General features: G+C 44.3%; 1 protein-coding gene across 1 annotated transcript in view; it reads left to right on the top strand.

The window, feature by feature from the left end:
- The first annotated feature begins 4,310 nt into the window (after positions 1-4,310).
- ETV5 (ETS variant transcription factor 5) overlaps positions 4,311-22,556 on the top strand; it is a 66,826-nt gene continuing 48,580 nt past the window's right edge. The window contains exons 1-5 of the mRNA XM_017866451.1: positions 4,311-4,525; positions 7,547-7,665; positions 7,801-7,888; positions 8,018-8,065; positions 8,159-8,209. Of these exons, the coding sequence (XP_017721940.1) occupies positions 7,621-7,665; positions 7,801-7,888; positions 8,018-8,065; positions 8,159-8,209 (232 nt within the window). The 5' untranslated portion in view covers positions 4,311-4,525; positions 7,547-7,620. The remainder of the gene's footprint in view (positions 4,526-7,546; positions 7,666-7,800; positions 7,889-8,017; positions 8,066-8,158; positions 8,210-22,556) is intronic.

Below are 22,556 nucleotides of genomic sequence, written 5' to 3'. Positions count from 1 at the left end.
CAGCTATTACTATTCCCTGGCTAGAAGGAACCCTGAAGACAATATGGCCCTATTTTTTAAAGAGACATTGAAGCTAACAGATGTTCTTTTCCCCCTTAAGTTTCTAGGGCCTTTATTTCTGAGTTTTAGAAAGGAAGATAGGATTCTTTATGTCTCCCTTAAATAAACACATTTCAGTACCTTTTTTTTTTTGGGAAACGAAATCTCTCTGTGTCTCCCAGGCTGGAGTGCAGTGGCATGATCTTAGCTCACTGCAACCTCCATCTCCCAAGTTCAAGCGATTCTTTTGCCTCAGTCTCCCGAATAGCTGGGATTCCAGACATGCATCACGACGCCTGGACAATTTTTGTATTTTTAGGTGAGACGGGGTTTCACCATGTTGGCCAGGCTGGTCTCAAAATCCTGACCTCAGGTGATCCACCTACCTGGGTTGTATATAACTCTCAAAGTGCTGGGAATACAGGTGTGAGCCACCACGCATGGTCAACATTTCAGTACCTTTTTGACCCTTTCCTCAAATCCCTTCCTTCCCCCCATACAAGAATGGGAAAGGACTCCAGCAGCATTGTAGTCCACACCCCAACCTCTAGGCAGGCCTACACTCACCCCAGCATTTCTAACAGAGAAAGAGGAGGCATTTTCCCAGTATGAGAGACCAGGATCATGATGCTTCCATATTTCCTACCATCATTTTGGTGATCAGCTCAAGACAGGGTTGCCTGCCTTATACGGTAACTTGTTTTTGGCATTTTAGGGGAAAATTCTAAAAGCAGTCCTCTAAAGGGTAACAGTTCTCAGGCTTGGGGCAAGGTCTTTCTTTTCTATTCTTCTACACTGTTTCCCTCTAGACACATTGCAAATTGAGTTTAAAGAACAAGGGTCTGATTAACCTGCTGTGATTGAGTTTTGCTACTGCCAGAGGACAAAGGCTAGATTGACATTAGATGAATGTTCCAGAGGACTCGTCTCTCTTTTTGTTTTCTTTTCCAATCCTGTTTCTCTCCTGGAGGAGAGGGAATGATAATGAGAACACATGCTTGTTGGACAAAACCTCCCATGTAAGCAATGTTCCTAGGAGGGAAGACTCAATGTAATAGACAAAGAACTTCTAAACCCTTAACTCTTATAAAAGCAAAGATAACAAGAGAAGAAGAGGAGCCGGGGAGGTAAATCATAAAGAGAAGCAAAGAGAAGAAGGAAGAAGAGTGGAGAGAAGATATCAGTAAACATTTAACAATGAGGAACCCACCCTGGCCCAGGAGCTGGCTCAGGTAATCACAGGTTGTACTCTGACTTTTAATGCTTCGGCCAAGATGGCTGTGCCAAGAGTTGTACCCCTTGTCCAGCACAAAGCTCCAAATTCCCAGAATCCGAGACTCTGAGAGATGCAACAATCCTCGAAGTTCTTCTATCCTGGAAAATGCGTTAATCCCTCTACCCTATCCCTAAATCTTTCTGCATAAATGCTTCCTGTGATGGGAGACTCATGGCCAGATACAGTCTTCCTTTGTTGGACCACTCCAGACATCCCAGAGTCCTTCCTAACCCTATTCAGAGCTAAAATCTGCCTCCTTTGACTTTGACCAGCTCTGTCTTTTACCACTCTGGGTTGAAATGATGTTTCCTGGTGGTTGCTGAAGAGAGGCACATGGTAGGTCTCCCATATATGGGCTCTGGGATGTGACCACCTTGTTTCCTATCCAAGTTCAGCAACTTACTTTCAAGCACTGTGACCACTAGCAAACTACTTAACCTTTCTCAGCCTTAGTTTCTCAACTATATATTATAGAATGGAGATATTAATAGTCTGACCCGACCACTTTGGTACTATTATTATGAGAATTAAATGAGATAATCTGTGAAGAATTGTATATAACATGAACAAGTCATATATAAAGTGCTGAGTAAACTTCAGATATTGAAGTTACACAGTAGACTGTGGGCTCCTCCAAGGCAAAGACTGGGTCTTATTCATCTCTGCAACTTTTTTGCCTGGCACGAGGTCTGGCTGAATATTTGGTACCAGATAAATGTTTACTGGATGACTAAATAATCTAAATAATTAATTGGCAATTACTCTATTCTGGTGTAAATCCCTACACATGATCATATGTTCAAGACAAGCTTTTTTGAAAAAAATCTATCACCCAATCCTCCCCTGCCCCAACTGAGCTATATTTGTTACTACTCAACCCAGAACTATCCCACTTCTCTTTCCAAGGTGGAATGGAGAGACTTGGCTTGAGGCAAAGGTCACAAGAGCCAAACTCCAGGCATCAGGTCCAACCCTGTAAGGAAGTTGCTGTGAAGCATGCTGCACTGTTTTCCTGTAGCCAAAGTTATAAAGTGTGATTGATGTGTTACGGTTTAGATGGTGAGGATATGTGGCTCTGTGGGCTGTAAGCCTTCCGGAGGGCTGGGGCCTGAGAGACTTAAGGGAAGAGGAGTAAGAAAGCCCCTTTGGAAAAATGAGTTTAGAGAGCAGGATGTCATAGGATGGGATAGGAGAGGAGTGGGAGTGGGAGTAGACAAAGTTGGGGAGGAGGAGGATCTGGGAGCTTACGTGAGCCCTTCATCTAGCTAGGGAGATAGAGCTCTCAGGAACGTCAGCAATAGGCTCAGAGCACAATTGTACTAGTGTAAAATCTCCAGCCACCAAACAGAAACGGTACCACCTGGAGAAAGAAAAAGGGCACTAAGGGAAAACTGGAGTCAGAAGCAAAATGTTCTACCGGGAAACTAGATCTCAAGGAACTGCTAGTTACATCTTCAGAGCACTTGCCATCCATCAACTCATGCCCATTTCAGTCTTTCAAAGTCAACAGCTCCAGCGTGCCTGGTCAGTGCTGAGCCCAGGACTCAACACCTGTGCTGCAGGTTGCTTAGGTGCACGCCAACATTTCAAAGACTATAAACGACAGACCAAGTGTCCACTCTGTTTAAGAGACACAAGTGGAGATAGGAAAGAAGGTAGGCAACCTTTGACTTAAATGTAGGGGTGGCCCCAGAGTTGGCCACCCTGGGACCCCCATTGCTAGGGGCTCTCTCTATCACTTAGCATCTTTCTTCCCCACCGATGGCATGCAGCGTGAATGGCAGGGCACTCCAGCAGGACGAGAACAGAGCTCCGTCACAGGCCCCCAGCATCCCCGGGGAGAAGATAGAGCCGCCCGGCGGCCTTCACAGGAGGGGATAAGGGGGCGGAGAGGGGAGAGGGTTGTTTGTTTATTTGTTTCCTGGAACACCCTGTTAAGAATCTCAGCAATTGCAGTTAGTGCCCTATCGTTTGGCAAGCAGAGCCGCTTCTCGTCGTTCCCAGCTGCACGGGATCTAATTCGCAAATACACCATCTTGCATTCAATACTTAAATGGAAAACAAGCAGCCCAGGGAGGGAAGCAAAAAGTCTAACTCTGCATGCCCGTTTCGGAGGGATTTAGGTTTCCAGGTCGGTGGACTGGCTGCTGCTGTCCCCCGAGAGGATTTCTTTAAGCCCGAACCCTGTCTCACCTCGACTACAGAACCCACTCTGGCGGAGGTTACGAGCCGCAATTAAAGAGAAAACGGGATTTGGTTGGGCCTTAGGCCTTGCCAGTACAAAATCGTAACTAAAATCTGTTTGGAAGCTGAGATTTTAAAAGGAGATGCTGCTTATTCTTCCCACTGGAAACCTGGTTAAAAGAAATTAAGGCCTCTCTTAAAGGTAACTAAGATTAGAGGGCTCCGTTTCCGTTTTCTGTGTTTCTGTGGGCTAAACGCCCAGGTCGGTCAGCGAGTTTCTCTGTGTGGAATGACGAATTCCTCTCCCCTGAATTCTAAAATGATAACTTTGCTTGGTGCTGCAGCTGCGAACGTCTGGCGCCAAGCGACCCAATTCTGGTCGGGGCTTTGCTGGATGTGAGAAGTGGGGGTGAGTGGGTAAGGGGGAAGAGTCGTGCCTCGGTGAAAAGTCGGCAGAGCGGCGAGAAGGGAAGTAACGGCGGCTACTCCTGGCCTCGGCCCCTTTAAGTGCTTCACTGACTCAGCTAAGCTTCCCCCTCAGGTCGCGTTTTTTATGAATGAAAAACGTCCTTACATTCATTATATAAACAAGCCTGTGCTGATTGGCCAATGGCCCCGGTGCATAAATTATGTAAAACAGACCCCTGAGGGGGTGGAGAGAGATGCATCGTTGGCCAATGGGGGCCGGAGTTAATGGGGCGGCTTGGTTGGATTTGCCCGCAGACAGGGTAAACAAGAGGTGATGGACAGCCGCGGGAACGGCCTCGGGCCAATGGGAACAAGGCTGGGCTGGAGCCGCGGGCCAATGGCGGCGGGCGGAGCAGCGGGCCGCGGGGGGCCGGGCCAGCGCTCCAGCCTGGTTGGCAGCTGCGGCGCAGAGTCCAGCCGCTGGTGCGCGGAGCGGTTCACCGTCTTCGGAGCGGTTCGGCCCAGCCTTTAACCCAGGCGCCCAGGCCCGGTGCGCGCGTGCGTGAGCGCGCCTGCGCCGCCCGGGCCGCTGCAAGGGGAGGAGAGCGGCCGCCTCAGGTGAGGGGGCTTTGCGGGGGCAGGAGGGAGATCAGAAGGGGCGTCCGGCCACGGGTCCGACAGGCCCAGCTGGCTAGAGTTCACGGGTTGATTCAGAATCTTCAAAGTCGGGGTGCAGTACCTGGGGTGACCCCCCCGGGTTGACCGCCCCCTCCCCCCGCGGCTCGGTCCAGTTTGGTTCCTGGGAGGCGCCGGGCGGGTGCGGCTAACGGTTCCGGAGCGCGGGGAGAGCGGCTTTCCACACGTCGTGGGGGAGGCGCGCGGGAGCGCGAGTGCGGGGGCTCCCAAGTGGATGGGGGATCGCGGAGTTGCGAGGCTTTCGCAGTCTCTGGAGATTCGAGAGCCCCGAGGGGACTTGGAGGCTCGCGAGAAGAGACGCTTGGCGGAGCTCCGCAGTTGGGAGGAGGGGGCGGGAAGCAGTTTGAGGGGAATGTCTGAGAGGCGCTGCCCCCCAGAACACCGGGAGGGGGTAAATGACACAGGCAAGTGCAGCCTGCGGGGGCGGGGGTCGACCAGGAACTTACGCAGGCCTTGCAAGTTTCAGGTAGTGGAAAGTGGACATGCAGTCGCCCTGCTCCCACCTAGCAGGCTGAGGGCGTCGGGCTGTGCTGCGACTCGAGAAAAATCGGGGCGCACCAGAACAGCGGCCTGGGGATGGTGGGGATAACACGGGTGTGGAAGGGAGCAGCACCGAAAGATGCTGGAGCCTCGCAGTGGATTAGGGTTCTGGCCGCATTTTCACAAGGTGGAGAAAACTCGGGGCGGGGAACTGAACTCCTGGTCGAGGAGGGGGTGCCAAGGAGAGCTGTTGGGGGTGGGAGGGATTGGAAGCGGTTGGTAGCGCCGGCCGCAGCACCTCGTTTTTATGAATGTGGGTGACTTTATGAATGAAGCGGGTTTCTTTCGTTGGCTCGCTGCTCCCTGCGGCTTTTTTTTTCTTCCCTTTTTGTGAATGAAGCATTGAGCTTTCTTCCTAAAACGCTGGGGTGAGGGGCCTGCGTCGGAGGCTGGGCGTGCGTTGGAAGTGGGGCGGGGCGCAGCTGAAGGAGTTTTCATGAATGGGGAAGGCTGGGAATTGGGTGGAAGTGTGTCTTATTTTGTGAATGGGGCCCAGCGCGAGAGATCCAGTTACAGCCTCTACCTGATGTGGCGGCCGCGGCTCGCTCTCCCATTCATAAAACTGGGCCCGCTGCGCGCCACAGGGGAGGGGCCTGGATCGCGCCGCTGCGCTGTGCTAAAGTTTTCCTGGGGGCACCGGGGCGCGGGTTGGTGCGGGGGGGGGCAAAGGAAGTGGTTTAAACTCCTCTCCTGGATGAACTCGAGCCTTTCCTTCAGGCTTTTAAAAAATTATACTTGGAATACAATTTTCTAACCTTGGAATGTCTCTTCTCGGTTCGTTTATGGCAGTTTATTTCTTTTCATTTTTTAGAATTTTTTTTTTGCTCTTCCGGGTGAAGTATTTCATCACAAGGCTGAAAATATCTCCCCTCCCGTCTCCTACTGGTTGTCCCCTTCCCCCTAACAAACATTCACAAAATGTCTAAGGCCACGATTTAATCTGACAGACTTTCATAAGCGACAGAGCACACTCTTTCATGCCCCCTCAACTCACTGCTGAGGTTTCTCAAATTTTGTATATGGTTTGGTGGCATTTGAGAGAGGTATTATTCTGAACGTTTCTTGTGCTGTTTGGACGGGGCACGCAGGCAGGCTGGCGCGAGTGTTTTTCTAGGAAGTTACGAACTGTGTGCTATTTTGCTCCTCTCTTTCCTTTGACTTTGAAAATAATCTGATTCCTTGGGCCAAAGTGCTGAGGAAGAGGCTGGCTGTGAAGGGTTTCCTTGTATCCTGCTCACTTATGAAAAATTTGATATGCTACACATAGTGTGAAAAACAAATTGGATGGAATTGCTTACCGGGGAAAGTTTCCTGTTTAAAATGTGTGTATATGTTAAACAAAAGAAATTGGCCTTTAAGCATTTTGAATTGCTTAGAGCTGGAGTGAGTGAAATTAATGATTTTCCACCTTTTGTTGACTTAGCGGTGTTTTTATTTGGAGAATAAAAGTGTTTAGGAAGATGGTACCTTCCTAAAATTGTTACTTTATTCCACTCACGTTAGAAATTTTCTCCCTTCTAACCGCCCCCACCCTTTTTCCCCAGACTCAACACTTAACTAGTCCTGAAATGAGTTTCATTTGGGGGTGGGGTGGGGGTTATGTCTAGAAAAAATGACTATACTATAAGAAACAGCCTAAGTTTTAAAAGACCTTTGGTAGAGATGCATTGTACCACATGCAATGGAATTAGTTTTTTTAATCCATTACTTTTCATAGGCATTTTATTCTTTTAGAAGTTGGAGATGTCACAAATATCTCTGTAAGTAACCAGGGAGATATTTATGACATTACAGATGCTATATCTATTTAGACCTCTTTTAAATAAAGAGTTGTGTGTGAAGATAAGTATACCTCTGATCAATTTATTCTAGGAACTATATATAGTGTTTTAACACTGACCTACAAAATGCTTTTAGAAACACCATGTATGTCAGGTCTTTAATTGCCAATAATTTGGAATACTTAAACCCAGTTTCTCTGCTTCCTGACACTGTACTGTTAAAATTAAATTATCTCTGTTTTAAAACTCTACTACAAATGCCCTGGAGTATATGAGGGAATCTTGAAATGACCCTTTTATAATGAAAATAAGGGTTTTTGTTTTGTTTTGTTTTGGTAGAGGACAGACAGTAGCAAATCTGTAATTTTAATGATTTAAAAAAGAAAGAAAAAATGATGACTGGATAAATGGATTTGGCACAAAGTACATCGTGTACCTCTGATACCATTAATCAAGCCCGTCTTTGGTCTGTAAAGCTTGCACCTTGAGTAAGTTTTAAGTACTTCGCAGAAGGGTAATAATTTTGCACAGGCCCTAAAAAAAAGGCAATCTAAAATTGTTTCCCCCCTCTTAGTTTCTTTTCCCCACCTCTTAGTTAAAATCTCCAAAATTCATATTACAGGAGGATCCCTTTTCCCCCAGAAATTACTCAATGCTGAAACCTCTCAAAGTGATATTAGAGACGCTGAAAGCACCATGGATGGGTTTTATGATCAGCAAGTCCCTTTTATGGTCCCAGGGGTAAGTTTATGTGGCTTTTGGTTTGTTTTGTCCTCCCTCTCCAATATGACTCTTCCCCCTGTTGGTTTAGTGAGTCGACCCCCTTTGGACCTCTTTACTACACTTGAGCCTTCACTTTCTGTTGGCCTCTTTCAGAAATCTCGATCTGAGGAATGTAGAGGGCGGCCTGTGATTGACAGAAAGAGGAAGTTTTTGGACACAGATCTGGCTCACGATTCTGAAGGTAGTAAAGCTTTCCCTGCCTATGTTGTGGCTTGCCTGCTCCCAGTGACAGTAGCATGTAGATTCTTCCCTGTCTTCTCCCTAGCAGAAGAAATATCCTCATTCTGGGGTCTTCTGTTTTCAATTTCAGAGCTGTTTCAGGATCTCAGTCAACTTCAAGAGGCTTGGTTAGCTGAAGGCAAGTTTCATGGATGTCCTATTTTCCATATAAAACATTTTACTGTGCTTTTTAATAAACCTTAAAGGTCTAAAATAAAAATCTATTTTCCAGCACAAGTTCCTGATGATGAACAGTTTGTCCCAGATTTTCAGTCTGATAACTGTAAGTACCTTTCTGGTGATGGCACATTTGTTCTGAAATTGTTTGGTCTTGGATCATCCATGTCTAGAATATGCTTTTTTCAGCTATGGCCAGATTTAGACAGTAATATGCATTTAGTTTCTTCTAATAATTCAGAATTAACCCTGAAAACTTTTATTTCTTATTAAAATTATTTCTAAAGTGTTTCTAGTGTATTGCAGGTAAGACTTATTGAACATAATTTTATCCTAAATTTCTTTTTCCTTAAGAATATTGTAAAGCTGACTGGGCGCAGTGGCTCACGCCTGTAATCCCAGGACTTTGGGAGGCCGAGGAGGGCGGATCACTTGAGGTCAGGCATTCAAGACCAGCCTGGCCAACATGGGGAAACCCCATCTCTACTAAAAATACAAAAATTAGCCAGGCTTGGTGGCGGGCCCCTATAATCCAAGCTATTCAGGAGGCTGAGGCAGGAGAATCACTTAAATCCAGAAGGCGGAGGTTGCAGTGAACTGAGATCGTGTCACTGCACTCCAGCCTGGGCTACAGAGCAAGGCTCCATCTCAAAAAAAAAAAAAGAATGTTGCAAAGTTTTAAGCTCAAAATTATAAATTAACTGACATAATATATATGGTGTTGGGCCAAGCATCTATTAATCACGCATTGTTTTGTGGCTTTTTGGGGGTTTGTTTTATAAATTAAGTCCTTGATGTGAATCATGAACCTGATATTTCTCTTTTTCTTAAAGGTGCAGAAAATAGTTAATGGAAAACTCCAGTTAACTTTGGCTTCATCCAACAGTTGTCAATTTTGTCTCTACTCCTAAGCTGACAAGGGGTGGTCACAGAGTGGCCTGATTTATTCTTAACTTTTCATGTAGTTGCTGTGGCTTTTCTGTTCAGAGAAGAGAAACTTTTCCTTAAAATGGTCACTAAGCGCTCATTACTAGAGATAAAATGCAGTGGGAAGCTCAAAAGATGGTTTTCAGCACTGGCAGGAGCATGGTTACTTTGCACTGATCATTTGGGGCTGTCCTCAACAGGTTTGGGAGCTTTTATGGTCTAGGCGGAGTGATCAAGGACAAAGCTGGCTGATGAAATTTGAGCAGCACAGGACTGCTCTAGAGAGCATTAGTCACTGGCGAATGAGCAGGTTTAAGAGAGGCCTGGAGAAAATGCTGCCTCTCTTGAGAGTTGCATCATAGAGAAATTCATGTCTCTTAGTCATAGTTTATAATAGCAAGCACCTGAGCCATGCAAGGACTCAATTTCTCATTTTGGACCAACAGATTCTTCCCAGCTTTGTTTTATCTCTGGGTAGGTGGGTGTATGTGTGTAAAAATGCCACTGGAGAGACAGTATCTTAGGTCTGTCTCTAAGTAAAAAGCTGGGTATTCCAAATCTTTTAAATGTAAGAACAGAGGTAGCAGCTAAACATTCCTTAATGATAGGCCTCATGTCCAAGGCACAATGCCATGAAACTGTAAAAGGGAATAAACTGTAACACACACATGCATGGTTACCTTAGCTTTGTCACAGCTTGCTGTGGATGTGTTCCATAGGAGAGTAAATGCATGTTAATTATTGCCCTTTGATTGCTTTCATGGGGAAGCCTGCCACTGAAAGACTAAATAAAGATAACCCAAATTTTGTGTGTGTGTGTGTGTGTGTGTGTGTGTGTGTGTGTGTTTGCAAGATGAAAGACAGGGTTTGTAATCCAACTTTGTTCTGTGTTGACAATTTGGCCCAGCCTTTCCAGTTCTTGCTCAAAGCAGCATAAACTGCAGTCTGTTTGGGAGGTGGCTTTCTTGGCAGAGGTTCTTTGAAATGCTTTTATGACACTTTTGTTTGTTTCTCTGTAACCCAAAAGAGTTAAAAGGGAGATGAGATGGCTGCATTCAGATTGATTGCATGTGCTGAAGCAAGGGTATGTTCTTTGTCAGCAAGCAGGATTTATATTTGGAGAGATTTTTATCTGTGGGAATAGGCTAAAGTGAAGAAATCAATAAATGTGTTTTGGCTCTTTAGAAATAATTTCTGCTCAGCAAATAGAATGTTCTAAGTTCTTTAATTAAAATTCTGTACCTTAAATGGAGGTAATTTGGGAGATGTTTCTGCTTACCAAGTATGATTTTTTTTTACTTTGCTTACTTTTTGTTTTAACTGCCTAAGGTTGAGCCTTTCTATCTTTTAAGGATATAAAAGATGGTTGACTAGCCTAGAAAAGGTCTTCTAATGATTCTTTCCCTCTGACTTTATTTCTTGAGGTAGAGCTTCAAGAAGGGATAGATTCAAGTAGAATAACTTGCCTAAGAAGCGAGGCAAGAACACAAATGTGGGTGGTGCATCTTTGAGCCATTCATTCTTGCTGTTATGTTTTCCTGTAGTTCAGACTGACAGCCAGAAGCATGAGGAGGCGCTGGCAGAGCCCACAGCCCGCTGCATGCACTTAACTTTTCCATGAGCACTTTCCACAGCCTCGAGTTCAGGACCAGCTTCACTCCAGTCATTTTCTGGAAGAGCCCGTGATTTTTTTTAGGGGAGGGAAAAAACTCATTCAAATTTAATGAAACCTTATGAGTTGGTTTGACTCACTTAACCAATGAATATAAGCCAAACTTAGATTTGCCAGGGGAAAGCAAACCGGTTTTTTTTTTTTTTTCTTTTTTTTGAGAGAGTTTTGCTCTTGTCACCCAGGCTGGAGTACAATAGCACAATCTCGGCTCACTCACTAGGATGTCTGCCTCCCGGGTTCGATCATTTCTTCTGCCTCAGCCTCCCAAGTAGCTGGGATTACAGGCACCTACCACCACGCCTGGCTAATTTTTGTATTTTTAGTAGAGACGGGGTTTCACCATGATTTCCAGGCTGGTCTTGAACTCCTGACCTCCGGTGATCCGCCCACCTCAGCCTCCCAGAGTGCTGAAATTACAGGTGTGAGCCATCATCCCCGGCCTGTAACAAATATTCTTACTGGTGGCCACTGGTAATAGACTTTCCTATTAATAATGATTTGATAATTTTCCATTGTATATGTATAAATTTATTGTATACATGAAAGAAAGAGAATAGAAATGTAGGTAATATTTTTATTTTGGAATGTCAGTTTTAAAGATTATGGCCTTTTTTTTTCTCAACACTAAAAGTTCAACTTCTAAAGATATTATATTTTGTAAGTTTCTCAGAATTGGGTTTCCTGCCCATAGGGATACATCCTTAAGTCTGATTTGAGTGAAAGAAACCATTGCTTTTATATCTTATAGAAATGCCCAGCTTACTTCTAGCTGTACAGATTTCACCTCTACCTCACACATATAGATATCAGTAAAGCATGGAAACTACTAAAGGTCAAATTCAAGGGAATAGAAATCTATAGATCATAGGGATTCTACCAGTGTACCTCATTGTCCTTTGGTCCTAAGAAGTAACCCTGAAGATCTCAGATTGCTTGAGTTGGATGTCCCTTGTAGAGACAGTCTTGCCCAGCCCCCTCCTTTCACAGCTATTTCCAAATAGCTGGAGAGACTGACCAGTAGTGGGGGCAAATGGGAAGGATTAGGTGACGTAAGAAAAAGATAAATATTCTTAAAGAAGCTCTCACAAAGCTGCAGAGCCAGGGAGTAGTGGCATGTTCAAGTGTATTCAGGGCTCTCCATTATTTTAGATACCTAGAGATGGCGTTCAGGAAAGCATCAGGGAGACCTCTGGCTGTCCAATTCAGCAGTCACTTCTCTTCCTTCTGTGATCCTGAGAAAGTTACTCAATACCTTGATGCTTTGAGTTTTTCCGTCTAGGATTTGGAAGAGAGAGAACAATTATAAAAGAAAAAAATTATTAAAAAACTGACATTTAGGCTCACACCTGTAACCTCAGTGCTTTGGGAGGCCAAGTCAGGAGGATCACTTGAGCCTAGGAATTCAAGGTTACAGTTGCAGCGAGTAGGGATCACACCACTGTACCCCAGCCTAGGTACCAGAGCAAGACCTTATCTCTAAAAAACAAAAATAGAAAAAAACTGCCATGTTTCCTAGAAGACACCTTTAGTGTGTATACAGATAAAACTGTGTATATATGTCCTTCATATGAAGAAGTGTTTGTGCATGTGTGTACATCTACGTAAGTGTGTATGTAGCTAAATGTGTACCTTAACACATAGAGCTACTAAACCAGGGAATCTGGGTCAGTGCATAGATGTGTGTACATCTTTACTACACATTTTCATAGAACTATGCCTTGGATACGATTGGAACTCAAGAGTGTTTCAAAGTGGGGGTAAGGTGATGTGTTCCATTCGTTTTTCTGAACTGTTTGGGTACTTAAAGAGTGTATTACTTGATTTTAGCATATATAAATAGCAGTTTTTTTAATATACATTTGGGGTCTGATTTTTAATCTCATTTATTTCAGTTATGATATTGTAAATATATACCTGTTAGCATCTTGAATAACTAAGATATTTTATGCTGAGTAGAGAGGATGATAAAAATCTTATTTCAAAATCATGGCCTCCATACCAAATATAGCCTAGAGAATTGTTTTAAGATCCAGATGACCCCATTTTCCCCTTGAAGTGTTCTTTTAAGATCTGTGTTTCAAAAAGAATGGAACAACTGGAGGAAGTACAAGTAATTTCCTAAGGACCAGCTAATTAACTGATAAAATCGACTTTTCATAAATACATTGCAATAGACGGCTGGGGAAATAGGATTAACTGTTAATGACAGCCCTTGAGCCTAAAACACATTGATCTTAATCCTGTTTCACGATGAGATTATTCAGCTGGATTTCTTTATTAATGTGTGAGGTTAGTATAGTAGAGGCAGTGCCTTTCCTTTGGAGAGGGTACATCATTTTGATCTTTGGTCCTAGGTGTGGTGTAGCAAAACACCACATTTTCCTGCTTGGGCCACCTCTATTTGAAAGGATCATCCTAAAGTCTTCTTGTTTGGCAAGGTAAGAAAGAAAACAGTGGGTTCTTAGAGGTTTGAGGGAAAACAAGGCCATCGGTTTATACTTTTCAGGAGTCAGTAGTTCTGAAGGTAGAAAAGAATGCTGAAGAAAGTGTGAGGAAAACATGGAGGAGAGATTCTTTGACTCCAAGTTTTACAGTGTTACTTTCAAAGTCTTTGTTAGCTAGCCCAGTACCTTACTGCTGGGAGGGTGCTAAATGATTTGAAATCCTTCCTGTTTTGATAGCCTCAAAGATTCCTAGACTCAGTATTCTCAAGGACCCCAGACCTACAGTACCCATTTACTTAAAGGAGCCATCTGTTTTACAAAATCTGCTTTCGTCTACCTTTAATTCAGTTAGACTTATTTAAACTGAATTTTTCTCTTACCCTTCTGTGTCTCTGTGCTGTTAGTCATCTAACAAAACCCAGTAGGCTTACCAGTCCTTTGTATTTGGTGAGAAAGACTTGGGATGGGGAGTTACATCTGTGTCAAGATCACTTGTGTAGGTGCCAGAAGTAACAAAATCCTGGCATCCATCAAGAAATTACCATTTATCCCCTCCTCTTTCAGCATTCTTCAGTTTTACAAGAGTAAGACATGGGTAGCATAATGAAGCTGAAAATTTGTACTGTCTCCCATTTCTACCATCTAGTAGTATCATTGTTTTAATTTCAGCCCCAGAAAAAAAAGTTTCTTGTGGGGTGGGGTGTGTGATTCTCTGCCGAGAAACTGTTCCCTCCACACATTTCTTGGGTTTTAGTGGTGGTAAAGTACATCCAGCCTCAGAGGCTGACAGCCCCCTCTCGGGCATACGGCTGCCCTTGAGGCAGCTTGGGCCCCATCTGTGCCCTGGCACACAGTGCTTCTCCACTTGGAATCCAAGGAGCTCAGAGGCTTGTCATGTTGCAGCTCCCAGCTCTTGGACAAGTGCCAGGCATGCTGATGCCATTACCGGATTAGGTTGCTTTTTTAAAAATTCATTTTGTGAACTCATCAAGCTCATTTAACAGAGGCTTTGGTCGTCAGTTTCTATCATTGTCCTGTCCCTCTAGACTTGGCTTAAAGGAGTGGCAAGAAACCAGGCCCCTAGTATGTGCCCGCACTAGTTAGAGGGTGTATGTATAAATTATAACCATAATGTAAGTACACCTTTGGGCCTGGCAGGCAAATGAGAGTGGGCTAGCAACTCAGATGTTAAAGGGAAAAGAATTCCACCTAAGAGGACTCTGCATAGAAAATAAAGGGCGCTCCCTTGTTTAAAAAGAAAGAAGCATCTAGGGGAAAATTGAAGCAGAAAGTGCAAGATTCCAGGGAGCAGGATTAAGATCTAGTTATTAAAAGGCCAGGAGTTTGAGGCTGTTCTGAAGAGCCAAGGCATGGATTGGGGATTCTGTGGTCAGAAGAACTTCAGAGAAATGCTTCCAGTGGCACTGAGCTCGCTGGAGGGGACATGAGGACAGGCAGTGAGAAGTATACATAAGACATTTGAAAAGAGCCAAATATGTGATGAAAAAAAGGAAACGACCATGAGCTCAAATGTATCTCCTGCATTCATTCTTTTCATAAAGAAGTATGCTTTTCCTTGAAATAAAGTCTGGTTGTCAGACCGGCTCCATCAGCTTTCCCTCAGGGTGATTATTGAAGGTTTGGAAAAAATACCTAAGAAACGAAACCGGTTTTTTTGCCTTGTACTTTGCAAAGTCTCAGTGTAGATTTCACCCTCCAACCTTAGATCTCCACATTCTTCCCTTTTGATGTCTCATGAGCATTCAGGAGGGTATTCAAACTCTTCAGGCTGGATCCAAAGCTAAAAAAGGAACTGTGAAATTGTTGTAATAGGTAGCTTGTCCCCTCCTCTGCAGCCAGAAAATCTAGTAGTGTCTCCAGAGCCCTCCTCCCCTGGGGAGGAAGCCAGGTGGCTCCCGATGCAGCTACCAGCAGTGAATGGGAAAGAAAGTCTGGAGAGGCAGGCTTCCAGAGAAAGCTGTCCCCTAATGCAAACCAGCTTACCCTGGGGCAGGAGAAATACCAGCCCCAGGAGAAATACCACTGAAGTCTCTCTCTCTCAGCTGGTAGCTACAGCCAGATTCTGAACCGAGTGGCACATGATAGTTTTTCTTTTGCCTTTCCCCTTTTGCCAGAGGGCACTTTCTGACCTTACTTCTAGCGGACTTTTGCACACCCTTGCAGATTTCCACAAGGGTCTTGGCTATTTGAATCCTAGGAAGGGTGCACAGCAGGCAAGAGCCCCTGCCGTGTCTGAATTTCTTACATAAACACAGCGTACTGAGCGAGCAAGCGTCCCTGCGGCGACAGCTGGGCGCTGAGCACTATTAGGTCTGCCCCAGCTAGCAGAGCTGCAGATTCCCCCTCTTGCCTGAATGGAGCATTCCAAATTGGTTGTGAATGGAGGGCGGGGCTCACTTGCAGACTTTTTCAATGAATAACCAGACCCCATTGTGCAGCCTGTGGAAAAACAACCAACTCAAACAACACTGGGACTGTTAGAAATACGCTTGTGATTGGCAGCTTGGAGAGCCTCCAAAATTAGTTTCCTTTGGCTTCCCTGCTGCTCCCTGTTCTCCAAGCCTGGGCTTAATGGGGTTTGAGTTTTCTTTTAAGTGCTCACTTTAACCCTTAAACTGCCGGGCTGATGGCCTGGGTTTCTGGGGAAGAGCTGCTACTGACCTACAAAGCCAGTGAAGCCCACTCCCCTTTCTTTGTCTCTCATTTTAGACGGTAGCTGTCTAAAAGGAGTGATAATAGAGGAGAGGGTGGTTTAGCTTCCCCTGGAGAGGGAGGTGTTGAGACTTGATCTGAGGCTATTACCCTTTTATCTCCTTCCCGTGGGGTTGTGGCTTTAGCTCCCCATTGAGGATTCCTGCCTGCTCTTCTCCTCTGACCTTCAGTCTACTCCAGGCCTGAGTAGCCCAGGTGTTTGCCTGCCACGACACAGATACTTCTTGCTTAGGCTTACAGTTTTAACATGGGGGAGACAAAGTTGTAGTTTCTCTACTCCTTTGCCTTCACTCCTGTTTAATTTTCCACTGTGGTCAGGTAAGTATCATTTTTTGAACGACCGTACTCAAACTCTGGTACTGAGCAATGAGGGAATCTCACTATGGCTGTAAACCCTTCCACAGGACACTAATCAAATGCATAACCTCCCAAAATGAACATCCTTGGAAGTACCAGAAAAACCCAGCCTCTGAGCAACCCCCAAACCAAAGTAGCCTCATCATGCCAAAACTAGGCCAGGTTTTAAGGGTGCACGTGCCTCAAACTAGCATCCACCCTTGATTGATTGATGATTGATTGATTGGCCAAGGGGATTGATTGGCCAAGGAGGTGGGGTGGGGGTAGTCTTGCTGTATTGCCCAGGCTGGTCTGGAACTCCTGGCCTCAAGCAATCCTCCCACATAGCTGGGATTACAGGTTCGAACCACCACCTGTTTCCACACTTAAACATCCTCCAACATCTTACCCAGTAGCTCACCGGCAGCTCACAGATACATGTCCAGTGTGCTCTGTGGGATAGCCCGGGGATGTATGATGAGCGTAAAAAGGACAATCAGTTAAAAGGCAAAACAAAATGTAATAGTAATGATCCAGAGCAGCTTCCTCAGGATTTTAAAGAGCTTTTCTTAGTTCCTACTCTTCATCCTCACAACCTTAATAAGGCAGTTTGCACTTGTGTTTTGCCTCAAGGATTTTTTTTCCCTTGCTGTAAATTGGCCTTGCAAGCATGCCTTCCCTTCCCTATTAAAAAAGAGCAGGCCTGGGCAGATTGTCCTTTTGTGAGAGAGTTTGAAACCTCTCAGGAGGTAACACTAGATATCAGCTGTGTAGGAGGATGCTGATAGGTGTGTTTCTCCAGAGGGACTGAGAAGGACTTCGCTTACATAAACAGTTTCAGCTGAGTTCCTGGAAATACTTTGTAATGGCCTGCAAGAGCACTTAATGAGGGTCTTTTATACTTTTTCCATAGAAAAGGTAGAATAGAAGAGGAGGGGATGTCTCTTCCACATGGTCACCCACAGTAAAGGCCAGATCCTGGAGCCTACCCCTAGTTTCCTCATCTGAATTTTAATAGAGAATAATTGAGGGGGGATAACTTTGCTTTGCTGAGGGATATCTTGACTCGGAAAATTTCTGCTTCTCAACTCCATCTTCATTTTTTTTCTTCCCCAGCAGCCATGGAATTTTATTTCTTGCAGAAGAAGGTGGAAACAGCATAGGGCTTTGAGAAGTATTTAGTATTTTGACAACTAATAATCATAGTCCCTGCTTCCCAATTTTTATTCCTATTGAAACGGGAAACAAATCACATTTCTTAGACTCTGAGTATCTGCAAAAGCAGAGGAGCCCTGTCACGTGTTTATGTCCACCTCGGCCACAGCGCCTGCTCTGCACACTGTGGACACCTGGCGCGTACAGCCCGCACACCACTGCATTCCCTACCACAGGCCCTTCCCATCCCAGCTGCCCCAGTCTCCAGCTGGTGGGGAAGTAACACTGTAAAGGGTCTCAAACCCAGAGTTCTGAGTCCTTGGGATGACCTTCTAGATAAATAGAACAAAAGCTAGTTAGGGCTATTTCTCATTTTCTGTTTCCTCTTTTAAACACGTACACTAGCCAAGTGTTGCTAGGCTGCATTTAGACTTTGAGCAGCTAATGCTATGTTTCCCAGTAAGACTGCATGTGCTAGAGTGCAAGTCACAGTTTAGGCACCCTTGACGTACTTGCTGAGTTTCTGCTTTTAGGAGAAGTGGGGCTATAGATAGAAGGGAATGGTTCTGGGGGAAGAAACTCATTTCCCTAGGGTTTGGATTTTCTTCTGTCAGATTTTACGGATGAATTTTCAATTTGAAATTAAAGATAAGATTTTCCACAGTGCTTAAATCCTATTTCAAGTACTGTTAACATTTTACTTAAGTGCCAGTGTAGATGAGAATTATGTAAGTTGGGAGTAAATTATAGAAGGGATGTTAAAGCTTAAGGTTTAGTTTTGCAATTTTTTTTCCTTTCAGGAAAAATGTCCTGTTTCCCCTTATCCTGATTGCGTGATCCACTGTGAGCAGCCCTTCATGGTAAAATCCACTGTGATCGATGTAAGGGCACAGTAGAGGAAGTCGCCCTGTCATCTCTAATGAGTTGGAAGGACAAGGGTTTCCTTAGACCTCTTTCTCAATCTTGAAAGTAAAACCAATAGTTGTCTTATCATATTTCTACAGGTTGACTTAAAATTCTTTGAACAGCTAGCTGCCCAAGGAAAGTAGTAAAACACTGGTTCGAATAATGCTCAGATCCTCCTTTGGTGTAATCAGGCCAGTCCCTCACATTTGTATCCTGCTGGTCTCTTAAGCATGAAAGTAACCAACATGCCAGCTCTGTGGCTGTAGGTCTAAAAGAACCCAGCCTATGGTAGTTGAAAGGGGGCGGTGCATTAGAAGTCAGAAGAACCTCTTGTTTTTTATCTTGACTCTCCTGGAGTCAGCTCTGTACTCACAAGCATGTTACTTGACTTTTAAATGCTTTGGTTTCTCCACATCCCACAAATTCTGAGATGCGACACTCTTATGCAATTAGAAATATTCATCCCGTACAAAATGTTTTTAATGGAAGAGCCCCATATCTACTAATACTTGAGCCCTACCTCAATCAAAGTTGGTCTAATTCTTTTCTAGTCTCCTTTACTGACCTTTAATTTCTAATGCTTACATTCAAGCCATCTAGGTTTCCATTTTTGGAGTTCTAAAGTGACAGTCCTAAATTGTTAGGCTAAATGAGTCCTTTGAAGAAAAGGAACTGTACAAATCCAAGCTGTTTCAAGAAAAATGCTGAAGTATAGAAAGAATATGAACTTAAAGGAAGTAAATCTGAAACTAGTTCATCTGGGTCAAAAAAAATCACTCTACTACCATTGGCATTCAGTTTTCTTCTTTATTTGATAACAGAGGTTTTCTGTTTGGAAATGACTATCTGTCTGAAAGAGGCATTTTTGTCCTGAGAATAAGATGCAGCTATTCAGTGATAGATAATCGTTCTTACCCACGGGTCACCATCTATGAATTAGGACATTGCTGATTTAGTACTTTACACCCTTGGATGGAAGGCTCTCCTCCCATCCCTGACCACTTCTTTTGGGAGGGGGAGCAGTGACGAAGCATTAATACAAATAATTTCTTTCCTTGTATTTTAGCCAGAGTTAGAATAGAAACCTTTACAAATCACCCATGTCATTCACTGATAGAAGTGAAGAAAGGACAAGACCAGTATCCCAAAAGCCAGCTCTCCTAGTTGGTGACCAAAGGCATGACTTGCCAACTTCTCTACCTTGGCAAACTTGCTAGTGCCCCACAGGTCACCTTTGGTGACTTTTTTTACTCTGAAGGCCTGCAACAGGCCCATTGCCTTGAGCTCTTCCCTGGGCCTTCTCAGCCTTTGGAGAGTGGGAGCAGCTTTCAGCTTCATGCAGCAGAAAAGGTAGACAGTGTTCAGGATGACATTTGCTCTTTCTAACCAAAACTATCACCCCACCCCATCTTTCCCCCATCTGTCCTTGAGGACCTGGGTGTCATCTTAGACTTGATCACATTTCTTCTCTCTGGAAGGAGTACAGAGGTAGGGCAAGTCTTGAGCTCCCCCTGGAGTTTGGAGTGCCCCCCACACTTTGGCCTGTCAGCCTGAGTTGTACTGTCCAACCTGTGGGTTACAATTTTATGTTAGACAGTAACCTCCCAAGCTGACTTTCATGGGCAGAATTTAGTTTTTGTCTTCTAACCAATTGTATTTCAGTTGGGGATTTGATTGCCAGATACCCTATGCTGGTTCTGCTGTCTAGCTGCTACCATTGCTGTAAGCGGCCATAGGAAACGGGGGAGGGGAGGGAAGCAATTGTTTGCTGAATGTTGCAATCATTGAGCCAGGCTTAGTGGAAGCAAACCTTTAAACCACCTCCCCTTCCCCAAGGTTATATGAAGCCACTAGATAATATAAACCTTATAGTTCAAATAATAAGATTTTTAACAGTGTGAGAATGCTCCCAACTAAAGCCCTTTTCTGTTAAGTGTAACCTCCTTGTCAAGTCATTCCCCCTTCCCACAAAGAAATTAAAATTCCTTTGTAAGTGTAAAATCACCATTTTCATCTTTCCCTGCTTTTACCCCTAGCCAGACGGGCTTTGTTCTGGGGTCTACTAGAAGCTACAACCTGTGGGTCCCCTAAGCTGGAATTGCTGATATGCTGGATTTCTCCGTTGTTGAATCTATCCTGTATCTCATAGCCCACATTCCAAGGAGCAATAAGGGCATAAAATATCATAACACTGGTTTTATATAAACACTTGACTCTCCAGAACTCTGCAGGATCTTGTCTTCAAGCACCAATTCTATATACAGCCAGCATTTCCCCAGAGAAACCAATGTTCTACAAGCCCAATACATGATATGTGTCACAACCTAGACCCGTGTTGCTATTGTCAGTTCGAGGGCATAGCAGAGGCTTAGGGTTATCTGAGGTAAACAAGCAACGGAGGAGAGACTTACAGAGAATGTCCTCATGGTTTTAACTGCTTCTTGGTACCAGTTCTATCATCTATTTTAAAACCCAGTTTTGAGGCTGGGTGCAGTGGCTCAAGCCTATAATCTCAACACTTTGAGGGGCTGAGACTAGAGGATCACATGAGGCCGGGAGATTGAGACCAGCCTGGGCAACATAGTGAGACCCCGTCTCTTAAAAAAAAAAAAAATTTAGCTGGATGTGGTGGCAGGCACCTGTGGTCCCACCTACTCAGGAGGCTGAGGCAAGAAGGTCACTTGAGCCCAGAAGTTTGAGACTGCAGTGAGCTATGATTGCGCCATTGCTCTCTAGCCTGGGTTACAGAGCAAGACCCTGCCTCTAAAAAAACAAACAAAAAGATAAAATGAAACCCAGATGGGGGAAATTTTATCAATAACTCTTAATTCCTGTATTCTGGGAGAAATTCCACTATCTTTGCAGGCAACTTCTTAGAGATGTTTCAGATACCATTGTCTACTAATGCTATGTATACATTTTCAAGGTTGGTTCAGTTCTTTTCTAAGCTCCTTTTCTTCCCTTTAGTTTCTGTTATATTCAAGGCCATTTTCAGAATTCTAGAGTAATCTTCCAGTGTCCTTAATAATTGTGTTTCCACCACCACACTTAGGAACTGAGAGTGGGCTCTCTGGAGATAGTCTGTATGCTATCTTTCAAGCAAGGTGCCTAGCATTTTTTAACATAGCACTCACCAGCAAAATTCCTCAGCTTGCATTTCAAAAATCTTCCCCAAAATGTCTTGGCTCTTGAATTTCCAGACACTTGATACAACCTCATCTATTCTCATGAGCAAGAAAGGTGTCTCCTTCCCTCACTTCCTTTCCCACTGTGGCAAGACCTGGCTCTAATTTCATTGGCTACTATTTCATCCTGGTATTTCTAGACATTTTCATGCAAAGCCATCAAAACTTCAAAAACTTGAATCTGGGTCTTAGGTTGGTCTTATTCCTATACCAATGTAACCCTAACCCCGGTTTTTGGATCTGTCTTTCCCATAGTCCGTGTCATGATAATACATTCAAAGCCTTTTATTTTGAGCTGATTGTATTACCCCAAGTTTCTAGGTCTAAATCAGGAAGAATAGTGTGTTTTGTTGTTTTTTTGTTTTGTTTTGTTTTTGTCCACACACCAGTTCCTGAAGCCTCTCTTCTGCTGACTGTAGTTTTTTACCACCGCATGGGAGAAATCTGATTCCTGAAGCCAAGTGTTCCAGGAACTAGCTTTACCACTCCCTAATTTGGCTCTTGCGTTATTTATTGTACAGAAGATGATAATTGGCCTTATAGGAAGGGATTCTGTTCTATGACTGTTCATTGATGAATTCTGCTACCTCATGGTTGATCTGATACCCTGGAGCCCTGAAATATACCACCAGGGTGACAGTCAATCCTTTGGTTCTTGGTGAGAAATAGGACAAATCGCAAAAATACCCCAGAGTCATCAACATCATAACCTCTTTCCACCACCGTGATTAATTGCTAATCGGAAGTCCTGAATACTATACAGCTGTGCCAGTTCTGAAGCTTCTTTCCCTGTACCTGCTAATAGCAAACCCTATCCCAAAGCACAAGCACAAAGCACAAGTCTTACTTTCCTCATGTGGGACTTTGCCCAGGACAAATGCAGCTGTTATTGCAGAACGAGCCTGCCCTGAAATCTCAGCCCTGGCATGTGGTATGGCCAGCCAGTTGTTGGCTTATCAGGTGTTTGTCATGTCCCCCATGAGTCGTATGGAGGGCCTTGATTCCACACAAAGGTCCAGCTGCCATTCTTGGTTCCTAAGACATAAATGCATAGGGGATTTTCCAAACCATTGTACTTACTTTAACACAGTTTAG

The sequence above is a fragment of the Rhinopithecus bieti genome, unplaced genomic scaffold (genome assembly GCF_001698545.2).
Source record: "Rhinopithecus bieti isolate Rb0 unplaced genomic scaffold, ASM169854v2 scaffold_2432, whole genome shotgun sequence".
NCBI classification, from domain to species: Eukaryota; Metazoa; Chordata; class Mammalia; order Primates; family Cercopithecidae; genus Rhinopithecus; species Rhinopithecus bieti.
Note: the sequence above shows the minus strand (reverse complement) of the source record. Positions and strands in the feature narration are given on the sequence as shown.